Source organism: Juglans regia, chromosome 14 (genome assembly GCF_001411555.2).
Source record: "Juglans regia cultivar Chandler chromosome 14, Walnut 2.0, whole genome shotgun sequence".
In the NCBI taxonomy this organism is placed as follows: domain Eukaryota; kingdom Viridiplantae; phylum Streptophyta; class Magnoliopsida; order Fagales; family Juglandaceae; genus Juglans; species Juglans regia.
Genome location: NC_049914.1, coordinates 21001647 through 21019990, shown reverse-complemented (window position 1 = coordinate 21019990; position 18344 = coordinate 21001647). Strand labels below are relative to the sequence as shown.

Genomic DNA, 18344 nt, shown 5'->3' with positions numbered 1-18344 from the left:
GGTTTTCATGAAGCAAAAGTGGTGCATGTTAACCGTTTGAGTAATATGGCCGCTCATAGGTTGGCAAGACATGCATGGGAAGTAGATGATGTAGTGATGTGGTGGAATTATTGTCCTTCATTTGTAAGTCAAGCTATTTGACTTGATAAAAATTCTATTTGATTTCAATAAATGTTTCATGTTTAAAAAAAAAAAAACTACATTCCAAATTAACATCAATACAAGTATTAAATATATGCATATTTGAAAAACTCAATAATATTTCTAAATTCTCGTATATACTTAAATACAAATACATACATATATACATATATACAAATACAAATCTAATTTTACAGTTATTAAAATACTTTTTAAGCCCGTCGATGCAAACCCAATCATGCACTTTACGGGTGCAAATGGTTGGTCGATCAACAATGACAATCCATGCACAATTATTATGGTCATGTCCAATTGGAGAAGTTATATTGGGTTGTTCTCTCCTTCTATTTTTATTGAAAAAGAGAAAGAAGAAAGAAAGAAGAATATATTATCAAGGTCTATTAACGATGACCTAGGCCACGCTAACATAGTTTAACATTCTTTCTCATAAATTGATTTACATTTGTTAGATATATTATATAATAAAAATAATTTTATAATTTAACATATCAAATTAAATTATATTAATTTATAAGATTATTTTATATAATTTTTATGTGATTAGAATATTTTTCGAATGAAGAAAAGATTAAGGAAAATATTACTTTGTCCTTCTATTTATACTGCTCCATTTGACCGTTTGACAAATTTTTTTTTAATGATTAAAAAATTAATTTTAAATATATTAATATATTTTTTTATTTTTTAAAAATATTTAAATATATTAAAAATATATATTAAAAAAAAGGATTTTGCTAGATATAAGCAAGTTCGTGTACCATATTGCGTACTGATAATTTTTTTTATTTAAAAAAAATGAAAAAAAAAATTTGAGAGAAGAAGAAAAGTTTTTATATCATAAAAATTATTTTCATATTTAATTCATATTTTTTTCGTTAAATATATATATTATATATTAATATTAGTGTACAGATTGATGCACAAACTTCCTCGCAATAAGATTTTTCCTAAAACAAAATAGCGCACAGCGGTAACAGTGGGGCTGCATAGTAGGCCCACTCAAAGATTAATAACAATTCGGATCCGTAGATTTTCATATTTGCAATTTCAGAAGGGAAGAATGCGCAACTCCCATCAAAAGCTTCGCTTTACTTGCTCTCATGGCGGCTTTAAGAGGTATCTCCCAAGCTGGTAACATTTCTCCTGCACGGATGAACTTCTTCAGAGGATTCGCTTCCAGGCTCTTCGTCAAAGGTATTACTTCTCTTTATCTGGTAAGGATTTTTTGGGTGTTTGCTCCCTTTGGTTACAGAGAAAATATAGGAAGAAGAAAGGGATTCAAATTTACGCAACCGAGACGTGATGAAACCCAGTGAAAGTTTCGGGGGTTTCGATTTGGTGTATTGCTGAGTGATGGAGCTATTAAATGTTCTAAAAAATGCACCCAATCACTTGAGAATTAATAAGGTGTTGGCAATGCATATAAATTATCTCCCCGTAGACGCCATTTCCGTTGATGCAGTTGTTCAAATCAGTCTGTATTGCTAACCCGTATGATTTGTGTCGCTGCGTATATTATGAGCACATCTGTATTTAGTGTCTGGTAGTTTTGCTTTCTATCTGGCTAGTGATTCATGTTGGGTGGTAAGGTAGAATCATATAGAGCATGAAGCAGGTTGAATCTGATCATTGCTCTTTCCCATTATGAGTGCGTATGTTATTGTTAAAGCTGGAATTGTCAGTTACTTTGAAGTGAAAATCCTGTTCATCAGAGTAGGTGTGGGTCCTGTACAGCTGCAAATGGAAAATAAAGACAAGTATAGCCACTTGTTTGGATTAAAATCCTCATCAGTGACTTGCTGGTAGAGCCACAGCCTAACTTACTTTGAAAAAAGTTCTTTAAGTTTCTAACGCTAAATTTAGGATTTGAAGTGTTATAAGAGTTAAGGTTTGTGAAATTAAACTTACAGACAGCTCTCTGGTGCTTTCTGATTACTATGGGCTTGCCACTGATGGCATCCATTTGTGTTCACCTGGCCTTTATGTTTTCTGCCTTGTTCATTAACTGAGTTGGTTGGAGGGAATAAAGTCTAATGGATAAGAAAGTTCAGTGTTTTAAAAATTTATAACCATAATAAAAAAAATTTTATGGTTTTAGGATGGAGGAGAAGGCCTGTATTATATGCCTAATAGAGATTTAATTCTCTATGTTTTACACTCTCATATATGATAGTATTCTAGGTCTTAAAAACTTGTGCTTTTGATTCATTGGTGGAGCTATTTGGTGGTTGTACCTTGCAGTTCTCCATGTTCTTGCTAAATTTGATGAAAATAGGACTGAAATTGGATGCTGAGGTTTAAAATGGTTCAACTTCATTCAGAATTAAGCTATGTTCGAATGCTTACAGAGTTATATATGAATGTTAGTGAGACAATCTAGTGCTACATAGGCAGATTCTCATTTTAGGCCTTTTTTTTTTTATGATGTGGAATCTTATCAAGGCAGGGCCCTTGAGACCCACTTCTAAGGAATAAACCTGGATATACAACCCCACCCACCAAAACCATGTATAAGGTAATCTAGTAGACCTCTAGTGTGGAATCAGATCCAGGGTATCCGAGTCTCTGCAACTCATCCCATGCCCTTTGACCACTACGCTACATGCCTCACAGATAATTTTAGGCATCTTTTAATCATTAAGGGATTCTTTGAGCCATCTCAAACTATATCTAAGCTGGTGTTCTTAGAAATCTACACTGCTATATATCCATTGTCTACACAGTGTTTAACTTATTAATGATTGGATTCATCTGATAAAGTTTTTTCAATTCCTTTTTATCTTACTTTAATCCGATAATTCCAAAAGTGATGCTATTGCATTGTTTATAGGAAAAGAGGAGTCTATGGAATATCCTGAATGCCAGAATGCATGCACACACACACAAAAATCTGCCCCCACAGGCCAATCTTTATTCCATTCAGGATTGCAGAGTTTCCTGCTTCTACACTTGGTGCTGTATCCCTTGACATAGCTCATGAATTTGTTGCAGGTATATCTTTCTCCACCACGGAGGATACACTAGTGGAAGCATTTTCTAAATTTGGCCAAGTTATTGAAGGTAACCTCTATTCCTACCGTCACAAGAATCATTTTTCCAATGATAATAATCTTTAGACATCCTGCACTTCTCCTCTTCCAGCTAAAGTAATTATGGACAAAGTTAGAAACCGAACAAAAGGTTTTGGGTATGTGACTTTTGCTAATGAGGATGAAGCCCAGAAAGCCTTGATGGACATGAATGGGAAGGCAAGATTACATGATCTCCTTCAATTTTGTCTCTTCCCCCACGGTCCACCCCCCTCCCCCGGCGTCTCCACACTAAATTGTGAATCAATAAAAATGAAAGTGGAAAATTTATTTTGCAGGTACTTGATGGACGCGTTCTTTTTGTGGACAACGTAAGGCCCAGTAGGAAGTTCAATTCTGGTGTGCCAATAACAAGAGGACCCCCAGTGCCAGCAGCTGATAGCTGATACTAACCTTTCAACTATTTTCTTTACACATGCAACAATGTCAACAAAGTGGGTTAATTGCCAGATATTTCTTTTGTAGCTTGTATACTTGTCATGATTCAGTAAGCATTCAATCTACCCTTGCCTCCAAACACCCCTTAAAACTTTCCATCGAGTTCTCTTTAGCAATACCCACATAAATAATTAAATGTTATCATATCTCGAAAGCATCACCTGGTTGTTCCATGGAAATGGGTAGGCAGTTGGAGGAGGTCTCATCACTTATATAGTGAAATTATACAAGACAGCAGAACTATTCAAGGCAGTGGAACTACTTGATTGTTGCAATTTTTTTTTAAAACAAAATTATAATTAGAACAAATATTCAAGTTCATAAAATTAGTGTCTATGTACTACTTTACCATCCGCATCATCTGATTGTTCCATAGATATGGGTTGGCATTTGGAGGAGGCACAAAAGATGGTATCCACGCATGAGACACTTGACTGTAGTAACTATGCATGTGATTTGAAAAATCTGGATAATGTGGTCTCAATATGTCTTAATATAAGACAATAATGTTAATCAACACAAGTTGGCATTGACAGCACATAAAATAAACACACGATAATTGTTGAAATAATATTACAATACCTGGGTTGATAGATTTGTGACAGGTGATGTTATGCGATATGTGTTTTCTTTCTCTTTCCCCATGTAAACAATTCAAAATAGAATATTGAGATTTTGTATAAATCTAGAAAAGTAATAGCCAAAATGATAATGCAATCAGGTTGTTGATATAAGACTCTAAATTGGTTTATGACTCTTTCCCCATTTTGGCTTTATAAACAGTCTTGTGTTTTATTACTCTAATTTAATCTAGTCTTCTAATCTTCAAACTAAGTTGAAAACAAAAACTCATTTCTTCATATCTTTAAAACAAAGCCAATATCTTTAACACAAAATCCAAAATCAAATACAAGAACAAATTTTTATGGACTTTATAATTTGGGCATTTTATTAATCTTACAGACTTTTTCATAGACTTTTTTTTTGGAAAGAAACACAAAAAAACTGAATCTTTAAAATAAAGTCGATATCTTTAACACAAAACCCAAAATCAAAGACAAGAACAAATTTTTATGGACTTTATAATTTGGGCATTTTATTAATCTTACAGATTTTTTCATAGACTTTTTTTTTTTTTTTGAAAGAAACACAAATAATTGGAAAGTTTTTCCATGTACTCGACAAGATTGACCTGCTTTCCTAGGTATGAAATTTTTTCAGAGTTTTTCACATAAAACTAATCAGATAAACAAAATCAGATGAAAAAAATCAAAAGTTTTGATCTTGGATCTTACCTGGTTCAACATCGAGGGGTAGAATGCGCGGGGGATTGATTTTGAACTGCTACTTCTTGCTGAAATTGTAGACAACGTCTCTTCTTACCTTTCAAGCCTTTTTTGTTTTTTTTTTTTTATATAGGCGATGCGCCGATGACATGGCAGTTAGCCACGTCAGAGGTGTGCACATACAGGCATAAATTTTGCCTGTATGTAGCAATACTGTTAGTTGAAATTAAATGAGATGAAATGAGATGTAATCTCATCTCATTTTTATATCTAAATGGGCCTAAATCTCTCCATTTATTTCTAAACTTCCACGACCCCTTCTTGAACCAAATATGAAACCCATTTAGCTCTGGTGCCCAATTACTTCAATTATTTATGAACCTCCCTGAAAAATGCTGAAGAGTGGCACAGAAAGCCACCTCATATATACCCCTATTCTCGGCCTGCTTAATTGGCAATAGGCCAAGACCAACATGACTCATATTAAGGATAAAGGAAAATGTTAATATGTAGCTTGAGTTTGCCTTTTTATTTGGACTGTTTATGTATTTAATTTTTTTATTTATTTAATAATTAAGAAAGTAATTTTTAGTATATTGATATAAGAAAGTAATTTTTATATTAAAAAATATAAAAATAAAAATAAGATAAAAATAAAAATAAAATGATTTTTATATATTTTTAAATATATAAAAATAAAAGATGGGTGACACGCTAGCAGGACTCAAGGAGAAAAGCAAGCATCTCACTCAATAGAACAACGAATATCAAAAGGCAGCGCACGCACAAATTAGTATAGGGTACTTTCAAATTTGCTACATGTTTTGGAGATGGGAAGACCTTCATCTCTTCCCTTTTTATCTTGAAACAAAGAGAGACAGATGAGAGCTTGGAATCAATCATCTTTAAATTGAAATTTCAACCTCAAACTACACAGTTTTTGAAAATTAATATTCTCATAATATATCTAGAATTATCTTGAGTTTTGAAAATGAATATTCTCGTAATACACCTATGAATATCTTGGCAGTATTCTCCTAATATAAACCCTTTTTTTTTTTTTTCATTTTTCAATTTTTTTCTTAATTTTTTTGTTTAGCTTATTTTTTTCGTTTTTTGTACAGCAAGAAATTAAATTGCATTTTTCTCATTCTTTATTTATTCATTTATAATATCAAACAATCATTTGAGTCACATCTCGATAAAAAATCAACGATTTAATTACTTTTATATAAAAACATTTCCCAAGATATAGTATATAAAATTAAAATTTATTCTGCAGGAATAGGTCCGAAAGACTCTGCCTTAAAAAAGTTCCCTGACATAAAATAAAAATAAAAAAATAAAGGTAACAAACTGTCCCATTTCCATTTTATATAATAAACCATAGAATGTTTTGGTATTTATTCATTTTGCTTGACAACTGAATATCCATTAAAATATAATAATTCAAAATATCTAATATTTTATGCTTAATAAATTCTCTCTGTCTCACTGCTAACTCGTATAGGACAAAAAATCAGCTCTCTGTCCGGGAACTGGGAAGTTGGTATCGGTAACGGGTGAACTGAAAGCTCTGCCTCTGCGTGTGAAAGCTCTGCAGCAAACACAAACAATTCTTTAAAAATTCTTTAATTTCTTTTATTACTAAGTCCAAGGATAATAGTGGAAATGGTCAAGTCAGACTTTGGTTTTTAAATCTGATATTTATTTATTTTTGCTGAATTTTATATTTATAATTTTATAATAATGTAAAGCATGACTTTCCTTGGGTTGGAAAGTCTTTTTCATCCTCATTTTGCTTGGACAGCTGCCAAAAAAAAGCCACTATGATTCATAATTTGAGAAATGATACTTGTATTCGTGAGTAAATAAGTACTGTATAATTATTTTAAAAAAAAAGTAAATAAATATAGAACTTACATGAAAAGAAATTAATTTTTTAATAGAAGATTTCACTTTTTTCAAAACGACTGCATGGCATTTACGTATTCTACTACTGTATATAGCATTACTCTCCATAATTTATAGAAGAAACCTCATTTTGTGATGGTTATTGACTTGATCAGTAATTTGTAGAAGAAATCTCATTTTTTTAATTAAAAAGGTTAAATAAATTTGAAAATTAGGAAATCATAAAAAAGAAAATTTTGAAAGCAAAATTAAAGAAGCTTATAGAACTATAAATTAAAGAAACTAAAAATCGAAAAATAAATTATATACATAAAAGAAAAATGCTAAATGTACTTAAGAAAAACTTACAAAAAACTTACTTTTCCACATGTCAGTTATTGATATGTTAAAAATCATAAAATTTAAAATTTAAAATTTAAATTTCAAAAGAAAACTAACAGAATGAGTCTTGTAAGTAAGAGTATAAGTACATATAGCACTACTCTACATAAAAATAGAATAGATATATTTATCTTAAAAAAATTCAAACAATAAAACAAAACACGCTCGAAAGTTTTTTGTGGAGTTTGTGTAACAAAATTCTTAGAAAAATTAAAACGAGAATAATTGCCAAGGAGAGAAAGTGATCCCTTTCACATTAGGCTATAAATAAAAAAGGTCACTCGGCATTATGATTTATTATTAAATATGTGATCAAGCACAAATTCAGTTTGATTTCTTTATTAGATCAGCTATTTATGAGTACAAAATTATGATTGATTATTTAACGATACAACTTTAATAAAACTTGGCTAAATTCGTATAAAATCGAAAATTATTTTGTATTTATTATTTTTATAATATTATCTCTATATTTATAATGAAATTATTTTTTAATAATTAAATAAACTAGAGAAAATCATACTAAACGCGTTACTTGAATCAACTATAGTCATTGATATATGTATATATAACAAACTTTATAAAAAAAATATTAACAAAAATTCTATACTTTGTTTGTCTAACTTTGTAGATAAAGTTCTAAAATACAATATAAATAATCTATTCTATCAAAATAAAGTAAATTGTAAACAAACTCAAACTCACTCAAACATGTTAAATGAAAAATCATACTCATCATTCCACACACCGTACCTCTTTAAATTTTGAGTAATGCTACATACAGTCGTGGAATGTAAAAACACCGTGCAGTCGCTTTGAAAAAGAGTGGGATTTACTATTAAAAAATTAAATTTTTTTCATGTGAGTATCATATTTATTCACTTTTTTTAAAGTGACTGTACATCGCTTGCACACTCACGACTAGAAGTATCATTTTTCTTAAATTTTTCTTTTTCTTTTTTTCCATAACAAGAATTTTGCATTTCCATTTAGTTTTTATTAAAAATTTAAGGGAGACACCGACTTTTTAAAATTTGAAACTCATGGACCAAATCAAGGTTTTGTCAAATTTTATGAAATTTTTAAAGATGGCTTAAATCCAGGAAATATTATTTATTTATTAATTTTCTTGCAAAATTTATTAGAAGGAAATTTTTGTGATCAAAACAAAAGGAAGGTCAAAACTGAAAAGAGTATACTTTCATTTTTTTTAATTCAAAGAATCATTTTTTTCTCGACGGAGCTGTAACGGAACTAACCGGTCGATGTCTCATACAGGAATTCTTTCAATACCCGTGGGCGTTACTGTTCTCTTCTCAATAAGAAGAATTAGCAACTTTTCCTTTTAAATGAGAATTGTTAGGCATACAAAAGAATTATATAAAAATAAATTTATAAATTGACGTGATTTTATATAATTTATTAGATCTATTTTATAATCTAACGCATTAAATCAAGTCATGTCATTTTTTAAATTTACTTTTATATAATTATTTTGTGTGTAAAGAATTTCTCTTTCTTTAAATTGTTGAATTTGATAGCTACAAGTGATGGCTTAATGGGATATACTTCTTCGAAAAAATTTCTTCAAAATATTACTTGAATTTAAGGAATCAAAAAGAGAGATCATCCTCGAATTTTTGAATAATTTAGGATGCGTTTAGATGTTTAACTGAGTTGAGTTGAATTGAGTTGAGATGATAAAATATTGTTAGAATATTATTATTTATTATTATTATTATTTTGAGATTTGAAAAAATTGAATTGTTTATTATATTTTATATTAAGATTTAAAAAAATTATAATGATGAATTGAGATAAGTTGAATAAAGTAATCTTAATTCAATGTCATTTACCAAATAAAATGCACCAAAATTGTCAATAGCAGTTGTTTTTCTTCCACCCATTAGGTACCTGTCTCAACAAGAATGATAGAGACCATTCATTTGGAGGACTTGATCTTTGATTCAAAGTTCTCCTAATATTTTAAGATTTTATTTATTACGACTTCATCCAACCAAACAAAAAGCTGATCATTTAAAAAATAAATTAACCATATGAATATACCGTTTTTTGTAATTATAATGAGAGCGTGCGTATATTTCACCAGCTAGTACTCGATCTATTATAGTTACTAGTTTATCTAATTATATTCATTAGATCCAACATATTTTAAACATATAAAATGAGTTAAGAATATGAGCAACACTACACTTACTGAAAATATGTTCCGAATGTGTATTTCGAAAAATATATTTTATTTTTTTATTTTTTTTTCTTTTGTTTATGTATTTTTTTAATCATCATAAAAAAATTTTAAAAAATAAAAAAATTCACAATATTATTAAAAAATATTTTATTAATTACTAAATAAAAAAGAAAAAAAATATTGGGAACACTTTTTAGATCCCGAATTCAGGACCTAAAGCATTTCTATAAGAATATATTATTGACCACAAAGTTCACAAGAGCATAAATAAATAAATAAATAAATATTATAGGTTCCTCAAGGAAATTTCTAAAGTTTTGAAAGAAAGAAATTCTAAGGAATTAATTTGATCTATTGATCATTGTTGTCCTATGTCTACTTCTTCTACATCAGCACGTGATCAATATATAATTTGTCGGTTGTACCCCTAGAAAAAAGAAGAATTAAATTTGTATCAAGATGGTGAATTGTGACTATTTATTATATTTTATTTGTAAACTTATTATTTAATGTTACATCATGAGAAGATAAGAGAATGTTGAAAAAATTGATAATGAATAAATTTTTTTCATAAATAACATTGGATTCAAACATTTAAGAAGACGTTAAAGATCTAGACATATATGTCTATCTTTTTTCTAGTTAAAACTCTCAAATTTAAATAAGAATTTAAGAGGACGTTAAAGATATCGTTGTTTGCTGGATTTCATAATACGTGGCCTATATGTTCCAATCAAAAATTTTATGTGCAGTCAATTTTATATATTTTTTGTACATTCTATTAATATGATTGGTTATATTACTTTTTTAATATAAAATAATTATTTTAACCAATTATATTAATAGAATGTATATAAAATATGCTAAAGTGACTGTACGTACTTAACAAAACTCATATGCTAATAGTTTGATCCAAGATTCTCAATTCATCGTGTCATGATGATTTGTTAGAAGATTTTAATTAATTAAGCATGCAAACCAATTACTGTCGACATTGGAGCCACTACTATATCATCATCATGACGTCCGGACTTATCGCTTCAGGTGCACGAAAATCGTCAACAATTTAAATGTGATGCAATATTAGCGGAGCAGAAACGTGATAAATCTGATTACATATCTTCTTTGATTCTCTATTTTAATCGATCTAATCTTTATATAAATTTAGAAAACCGCTGCGAGTATTTTTATTAGATTAGTTAAAATTAAAAAATAATTTTAATAAATATAAGAAAATTTTAATTTTTAATTATTTCATTCACATAAATTTTCATAATAATTATTTTTTTTATTATATAATAATAAAATAATATAAAATAAATTTTATTTTAATTATTTACATTAAATCTCTACATTAGATTATACATTTATTCATTATACAGTAATGAATAATTATTAATTTTAAAAATATTTAATTTTTTAATTATTAATTTATTTAATTTTATCATATTTTATTATTCTATTTATTATATGTTAATTAATAATCATGTTCTTATTAAATTAATATATCATTAAGTCAAATTAATATATTAATTATGATAAAATATGTGATAGAAAGAAAGAGAAAGAGAAATAATTAATAAAATATGTATTTGATGTATGTACAGTAACTTTCAAATTTAAAAAATTTTTTGAAAATCACTATAGTTAAATTTTAAATATTTATAATTTGACTAATCCAATGTGAGCATATTTTACTCTTTAATAACTAAATATTCATTAAATTTAACTTTTAGCTAATCCAATGAGAATACTTTAAGCCATTGTGCCATTTTCCCTCAAATAATGACTTTCACTTACATGTTGTCACCTCAGAAATTATACTAAACTCAACTTACACTCGTTCGCATAGAAAAGAGAAGGGCAAACAATAGGAGATAGGAAACCGAGCTGTGCTTCACGATAGGAATCGATCTGTGCTTCCAGTTTCACCGCCGAGCAGAGTTCCACCGCCAATAGTCAACCTCCACCAGTCCACCAACACCAGTCTAACGTCGATTGCCCACCTTAGAAATTGTCCACCATTTGAAATAAGCCTTTATCCCAACAATTCCCAGACATATAGCAATCAGATGAAATAGCATATGAATGAACTTCCGCACTTTTCTTTCCAACTAATTTGGATGTTTCTCTGCTAGCTTCTTAATTTTTCTAGTCATTAAAAAGCACAGATAAACTATATAGAAACCTTCACCAGCCATGAGAAAAAAACTTAAAAACATGAGAAAGGGTGAACTTGCATCCAGAGAAAACGAGAGCAAGATTTCAACATTTCATCAAAATTATAGGATGAAGCAATTAAGAAAATAGCTTGCAGGTGATCCTGGGGTTCTCATTCGTCAGAATCATATTCCAAGCCTCCCTCATAATGCAACAACAAAACAAGGATGAGAACCAAAGAAGGGTGTTCCGTACGAGAGGGGGGGTGCAAGGCAGCCATGCGAAAGGATAGTTGCTGGAGGACACTAAGAAAACCAGAGGGGGCTGTGAAAGGGGCAAGGGACATTCCAATCTGATGCAATGCATCCACAAGATTGTTGTAGTAGAAAGCCTAAGTGTCACCGTATTATTGGTGGGCTGTTATTTGGGTAACATAAGCTCGACCGATTTTAAGGATTTCTTATAAATTTAACATGTGAACTCAACAACATTTAACTATGCTCGAATGAGAATTTCGAGCATTTCTAATAAATAAATAAATAATTTTTTAAAATTTTTGATATTATATATGTAATTGAGCTATCGGATTTGGATACAAAATTAAAAAATTTGATTCTTTAAACAAAAATAAAGTTTCTATTCTCTAAGAGAGATTAAGGTAATGACTATCGATTAGGTTAGCTCGGGTCATTCAAATCAACAAAAACCTGATTCGGATAATTAATTATACATGTCAATCTCCCTAAATCGAAGAGGGCACATGACTTATATTGCTGATTAATCCGACACAACCCATTTAGCTCTTAAAGTAATAAAAAAAGATAAAAAAAAACAAGAAGAAAAGATGAAAAAATATTCATTTAACATTTTATCACATCTAATGTTGGGTAATAGGGCAAAGGCTATAGAACAAGTTTTCAACAGAAAATTTAGAGTGATTTTTAGGTTCTGTTTGGATATTAAAAGTATTTCATCTCATATTATTTCATTATTACAATTTCACTAAATTTCTACACAAAATATAATAAAAATTTTAACTTTTTCAAATTTTAAAATAATAATCATATTAAAAAAATAATATTTTATTTAATTTTTAACTTTAATATAAAATTATTTCATTTTATCTCAGTATCTAAACTACACATTAATCCACAACTAAATTTCTAAGGGAAAAAAAAAAAAAAAACAATGTCGCAGGTCATTCGAGTCATGGATTAATTCCTACAACTCGTGACTAGAAATTATTCTCAATTTTAATCCTGTTATTTACTTGTCAGATTTAATAAAAAAAAAAGAAAAAAAAAAGAAAAAGAAATTGCAAATCCAACAAAAGTCTCACTTTTTATAAATCTGTTTGGACATAACCAAGCCACGACGGCCAAATAAGACTATCGCCTGCAATGAGGCCATCAAGTCTAATTAGCAAAAAATTAAGATCGTGCGTTTCAAAAATTTGGTCAAGATTTTATTCAAATTAAAAGTTAAATAAAATATTATTATAAAATATTTTTTTAATATTATTTTTATTTTAAAATTAAAAAAATTAAATTATTTATTTTATTTTATATATAATATCTGCAATTTTTTATTAATTATAAGGTTGCTTTTTTATATTTTTATTTTATGTTACCAATTACCATTAGATTCTTCTTATTACACTCTCTTTTATATCTTTTTATTTTTCTAGGATTTCACACCATTCTCGGATCTCTCATATTTTTTCTGGGAAAAATTTTTGCATCTGCCTACACCGGCACACACTCAATGCATTGAGTGTAAAAAAAAAAAAAAAATATGTGAAGTGTGTGCCGGGTGTAGGCAGATGCATAGCAAACCCCTTTTTCCTGAAAGGTAAAAAGATCTTTGGCGTGTATTTGCTTGAGATTGTGTTCTGACTTAACACTTCAGATATCAATCAAATCTCTAGAAAAAAAAAAAAGCATTTTTCAACTTATGGTTTTTACAAGGATGGATGCTTCATTTATCCCATAAATATATTCAAGAGAAAAGAAAATGCAAAAATACATTTTACAATTTTTATTTTCTAATAATTAATCCAAAAAATTAAAATTCCCTTTAATTATTTCAGAGTTTAGAAATACTATAATTATAAATAAAGAGAAGTTCAATGGATGTTTCCTTAAATAATAAATAAAATAAAATAAAAAAATAAAAGGCTAGATTGATTAAGTACTGATAATATTATTACTTTAGAAAAAAAAAAAAAAGTACTTATAATATTAGAAGCCGTTGTTGACTGCTACATACTTTGACTTTGACACACTCTCTTTATAAAAGCTTCCATTCACACCACTCCTTAATTTGACACTCTCTTTAGACAAAGCCTTTTGAAATATTTGAGCCTTATGGCTTCTTCCTCGACCGGCACACCTTTTGCAATCGTCGATCATGGCGGTGGCCTGGCGATATCTTCCTTGCATCCAGAAATCATCCAGACCCACATCCTGACCCTACTCGACGGTCCGACTCTAGCCTCCGCTGCCTGCGCATCGTCCCAATTGCACAAGCTCTCCAACGAAGACAAGCTCTGGCGTGACATCTGCTCCGCAGAGTGGCCGTCGACTGAACACCCTCTTGTCAGCCGCGCTATCTCCTCGTTCCCAGCCGGGCACCGTTCGTTTTTCTCGGACTCATTTCCGGCCATCGATTACCGCTCACAGACGAAGAATACCAACCGTTCATCTCTCCCGGAGGTGCTGCTCTCCGCCGTCGACATGCACTACAAGGACGAGCTTATTTTGTCTAAAGTTTATGAGACTGTGACAGAGTCCGAGACAGGGTGGTTTCTCTGCTCGCCTTTCCGGGTCGACCTGCTTGACATGAAAGAGTCGGTTCAGACACAGATACGGCAAGTCGGAGATGAAAAGGCGTGGCTCGAGAACCTGGAGGAGAACTTGACCTTAAGCTGGATCGTGATTGACCCAAACCAAAATAGGGCGCTGAATATTTCCAGCCGGAGACCCGTTTCGGTCCAGCGGCATTGGTTGACAGGGGAGATACAGCTCCGCTACGCGACGATTATGGCTGGGGATCATAGTTCGTTGACTTCGGACTTCGTGCAGTGCGCGGTTGTAGTGACGTGCGGGGGGAAGGCGGGAAAGGAGATGGATGTGAGGGACGTGAGCATGCTGCTGGAGGACATTGAAGGGAAGCATGTGAACGGGAGGGAGAGTTTGGTAGTTCTGAAGGCAGCCATGGAAAGTGGGAAGAGAAAGAAGGAGACGAGAAAAGGGGAAGGAAAAGAGAGGTTCGAAGAGTATTTGGAGATGAAGAAAGGGAGGAGTGAGAGAAAGAAGAGGAGAGAGAAAGCGATGGACATGGCTTGCATTCTTACCGGGGCTACTATTTTCTTGACCTTTTGGTCCTTTCTTTTGTTAAGATAGATGGGGAAATTAACCGTCACTTTTACAGTTATTGTTACAGTTGATACAGAAAGGGTCCAATACACATTGTTTAATAAAGGGACCAATACGCATTGTTTAATAATTAATGGTATTATATATTTGATGATGTATTAATATCTTTTTAACTTTGAGTCATATCTTATTATATTATTATATATACTTTTTTTTTAATCAAATAAATCCATCATCTTTCATAAATCAGTAAAATAGTCATTACAACTATTATCATTTAACACAATAGAAAAAAACCCTTCAGGCCATCTTCTATTCAAACCAACTCCTCACTAGACATAATAGCAAATTGTGCAAGAAAGTGAGCTACTCTATTTCATTCTTTATATGTGTGTTTTAAGTATCCAATTTGGATGTGTACAAAGAATTCCTTTAATATCTTCTATAATCTGTTCATGCCATTCCAAGCACTCATTTCTATCATTTACAGCTTTAATCACCTCCAATGAATCACCCTCAAGTACTACCTTCTGTATATTAAGCTCTACACATAAGCATAGGGCCCTCCATAAAGTAGTAGCTTTAGCGATCACAACAGATTGAATACAATCTTTTGGCAAGCATAGAGAAACCTATACATTCCCTTCCTCATCTCTAACCACCACTCCAGCTCCCATCTTTCTCTGGTTGGCCTTGAAAGCAGCATCCCAATTTATCTTTACAAAGCCTTCTCTTGGACCTTCCCATCTAACCATCCTTCTCTCCACTACAGTAGGTTTAATTCTCTCTATCCCCTTAGGGGTCCTCTCCTAGGGTTTCCTTTTCCTAGGGTTTCTCTATGTAGAGGTTTTTTTTCCTGGCGTGGTACAGGCGCGGTGGTTTTTTCTTTCTGCCTTGTTTTGTGTAGACGTTTGGGTGGGTGATATCTGTTACAATGGAAGTGAATTTGGAAGACATGTATAAGAAACTCTCTCTCACGTCAACGGAGACTGAAGAGATTCAAGTAGACGTCCAGCGGTTGCAAGATGATGTTCTTTGTGGTGGGAAATGCCTGTTGGTTAAACTCTTTATTGAACGTCATTACAACTAGGAGGCCTTCAAATCCACAATGAAAAGAGCTTGGAGGCCAGTTAGGGATATCCAATTTAGGGAGTTGAATTCGGTGCTCATGTTAATTGAATTTGAGGACGAACGTGATAAAGATCGTGTTCTTAAAGATGGGCCTTGGTCTTTTGATAAACACTTGGTGTTGGTCAAAGAAGTTGAAAGCCATCAACAAGTCCATCAGATCAAGTTCACAGAAGCGTCTTTCTGGGTTAGGTTGCATGACCTGCCACTTATAGCAAGAAATGAGTATGTTGGGAATCTGATAGGGAGTACGATTGGAAGGGTCATTGAAGTGGATATTGAAAAAGGTGAAATGGCTTGGGGGGAATTTATGCGTATACGGGTTTCCATTGATATCACCAAACCTTTGTTACGTGGAAAGATGATGAACATTGGTCTTGTGGAACCTGTGTGGATTCATTTTTCTTATGAACGACTACCCAACTTTTGTTATTGTTGTGACCTCTTGAATCATGTCCATTTGGAGTGTGAAAAATGGCAGGGACTCCAGAGTAGTTTTGAGTCAGAGGGGCTTCCTTATGGTAGTTGGTTGCATGCTGCGTTCCAATCGATGAAACGATGGCCTCGTCGGGAGAGGCAACCGAAGGCTGGTAGTAGTAACTCGGTGACTTCCCCGATGGAGTCCACGAGGAAGGAAGGTGATGTTATCATAGATCAGGGTGAGAATTTGGGAGCTCCTTTTAGGGTTACGACGACTTTACAGGAGACGGTTCCCCAAGACACGCTTATGTTGAACTCCAGGATTCTAGCAAAGATTGTTGAACGTGAGAAGAGAGTTGATAAGGATACTGCTGCGGATGTTACGCAGGAATTGTTGAAGGTGGATGAGGGAATTACGGACCCTCAAGATGGCTTTCAATTGGGCTGCATCAACTTAAAAGAACCCTATGTAGTGGGCACGGAAGGCCCTTTTGATGGGCTCGCAATCAAGGTCAATGAAGCCCACAAGGACCTGGTTGGACCAAAGCTAACTAAACCCGTTCTACTGGAGGGACATAAATGGAAAAGGCTATCCATTCTTAACAAACAACAGCCTCCTATTTTAGTCTCTCCACAATGGACATTCTCAACCCACAAACGAAAGGAGCAGTTGGAGGAGGATGCAGTGGCGACTCAAGTCTCACGGAGGAAGGTGGCGTCTATTTCTCTTAATGATGTCATGGAGAAGCCTCAAGAATTTTCATCAGAGGTGGCTGATATGCCGGTGGACTTGGGAACCCACGGGGCATTCGGGTCCTTCGGGATCTCATCAAGAAGGAAGCTCCCGATATAGTGTTTCTTCAGGAAACACGTCTAAAGGTACGTGATTTTGAGAGATGTAAATTTAAGCTAGGTTTTGTCAATTGTTTAGTTGTCGATAGTGAAGGAAGAAGTGGGGGACTTGCAATGTTATGGGCGAGGGATATTAATTTGTCGATTCTGAGTTATTCGAAATCTCATATTGATGCTTGTGTGAAAGAAGATGGTGTAGACCAGTGTAGTTTTTTCTTATCAGCTTTTATGGTCATCCTATTTCTAGCCAAAGAAATAGATCATGGGATCTAATTCGTTCTTTAAGAAGAAATGAGGATGAAGGGTGGCTGATTTTTGGGGATTTCAATGAAATTCTGTTTAATCATGAGAAGTTGGGGGGGGGGGAGAGAGAAAGATTGCAAAGTCAGATGGAAGAGTTTAGGAAAACTGTTGATGAGTGTGCACTAAGAGACATTGGTTTTAAGGGTCCTAAATTTACATGGTGTAATAGGAAGGAGGCTACCGCCAGAGTGAGTGAAAGGCTGGATAGATTTTTTGGTAATCCTCAATGGTGGAATTTGTTTCCATAGGCTGAAGTTGTTCACGGAAGTGTGGCATACTCAGATCATACCCCCATTTGTTTGGAATTAGAAGTTGTTCAAGTTGAGAAGAGGAATGAATGATTGTTTAGATTTGAAGCTATGTGGATTGGTGAACCAGGCTGTGATAACATTGTGAAGGCTACATGGAATTTTGCTAATGAAAGTTGTTCAATGGAAGATTTGATGCGAAGGATTGGGGGTCTGTGGTAAACGACTTCAAGTATGGAATCGTGTGGATTTTGGTAAGGTTCAAAGGTAATTACAGAAGGCCAAAGATCGGTTCAAGTTGTTGCAAGAGTGTGATTTCGTGGGGATGAGAAGAGATGAACAGCAACATGCTAGGGATGAGGTTCATAAATGGTTAG

The 18344-nt window shown here is 32.4% G+C and overlaps 2 protein-coding genes across 2 annotated transcripts; both read left to right on the top strand.

Moving 5' to 3' along the window:
- The first annotated feature begins 1197 nt into the window (after window positions 1-1197).
- Window positions 1198-3998, top strand: LOC108998923 (small RNA-binding protein 11, chloroplastic-like). Its single transcript, XM_018975696.2, has 4 exons — window positions 1198-1356; window positions 3154-3222; window positions 3304-3410; window positions 3530-3998. The coding sequence occupies exons 1-4, from the start codon at window positions 1263-1265 to the stop codon at window positions 3635-3637; spliced, it is 378 nt and encodes a 125-aa protein (XP_018831241.1). The 5' UTR covers window positions 1198-1262; the 3' UTR covers window positions 3638-3998.
- A 9982-nt stretch (window positions 3999-13980) lies between these two features.
- LOC108998937 (F-box protein At2g27310-like) lies at window positions 13981-15138 on the top strand. Its single transcript, XM_018975709.2, has one exon. It carries the CDS (start codon window positions 14006-14008, stop codon window positions 15041-15043), a length of 1038 nt encoding a protein of 345 aa, XP_018831254.2. The 5' UTR covers window positions 13981-14005; the 3' UTR covers window positions 15044-15138.
- Window positions 15139-18344: the final 3206 nt, after the last annotated feature.

Excerpts from the sequence above, each read along its gene's own strand:
- LOC108998937 (XM_018975709.2), top strand. The coding sequence starts at position 14,006 with ATGGCTTCTTCCTCGACCGGCACACCTTTTGCAATCGTCGATCATGGC.
- LOC108998923 (XM_018975696.2), top strand. The coding sequence starts at position 1,263 with ATGGCGGCTTTAAGAGGTATCTCCCAAGCTGGTAACATTTCTCCTGCA. Across the intron at positions 1,357-3,153 it reads TTCCAGGCTCTTCGTCAAAG|GTATATCTTTCTCCACCACG; the intron begins GTATTACTTCTC and ends AATTTGTTGCAG. Across the intron at positions 3,223-3,303 it reads ATTTGGCCAAGTTATTGAAG|CTAAAGTAATTATGGACAAA; the intron begins GTAACCTCTATT and ends CTCCTCTTCCAG.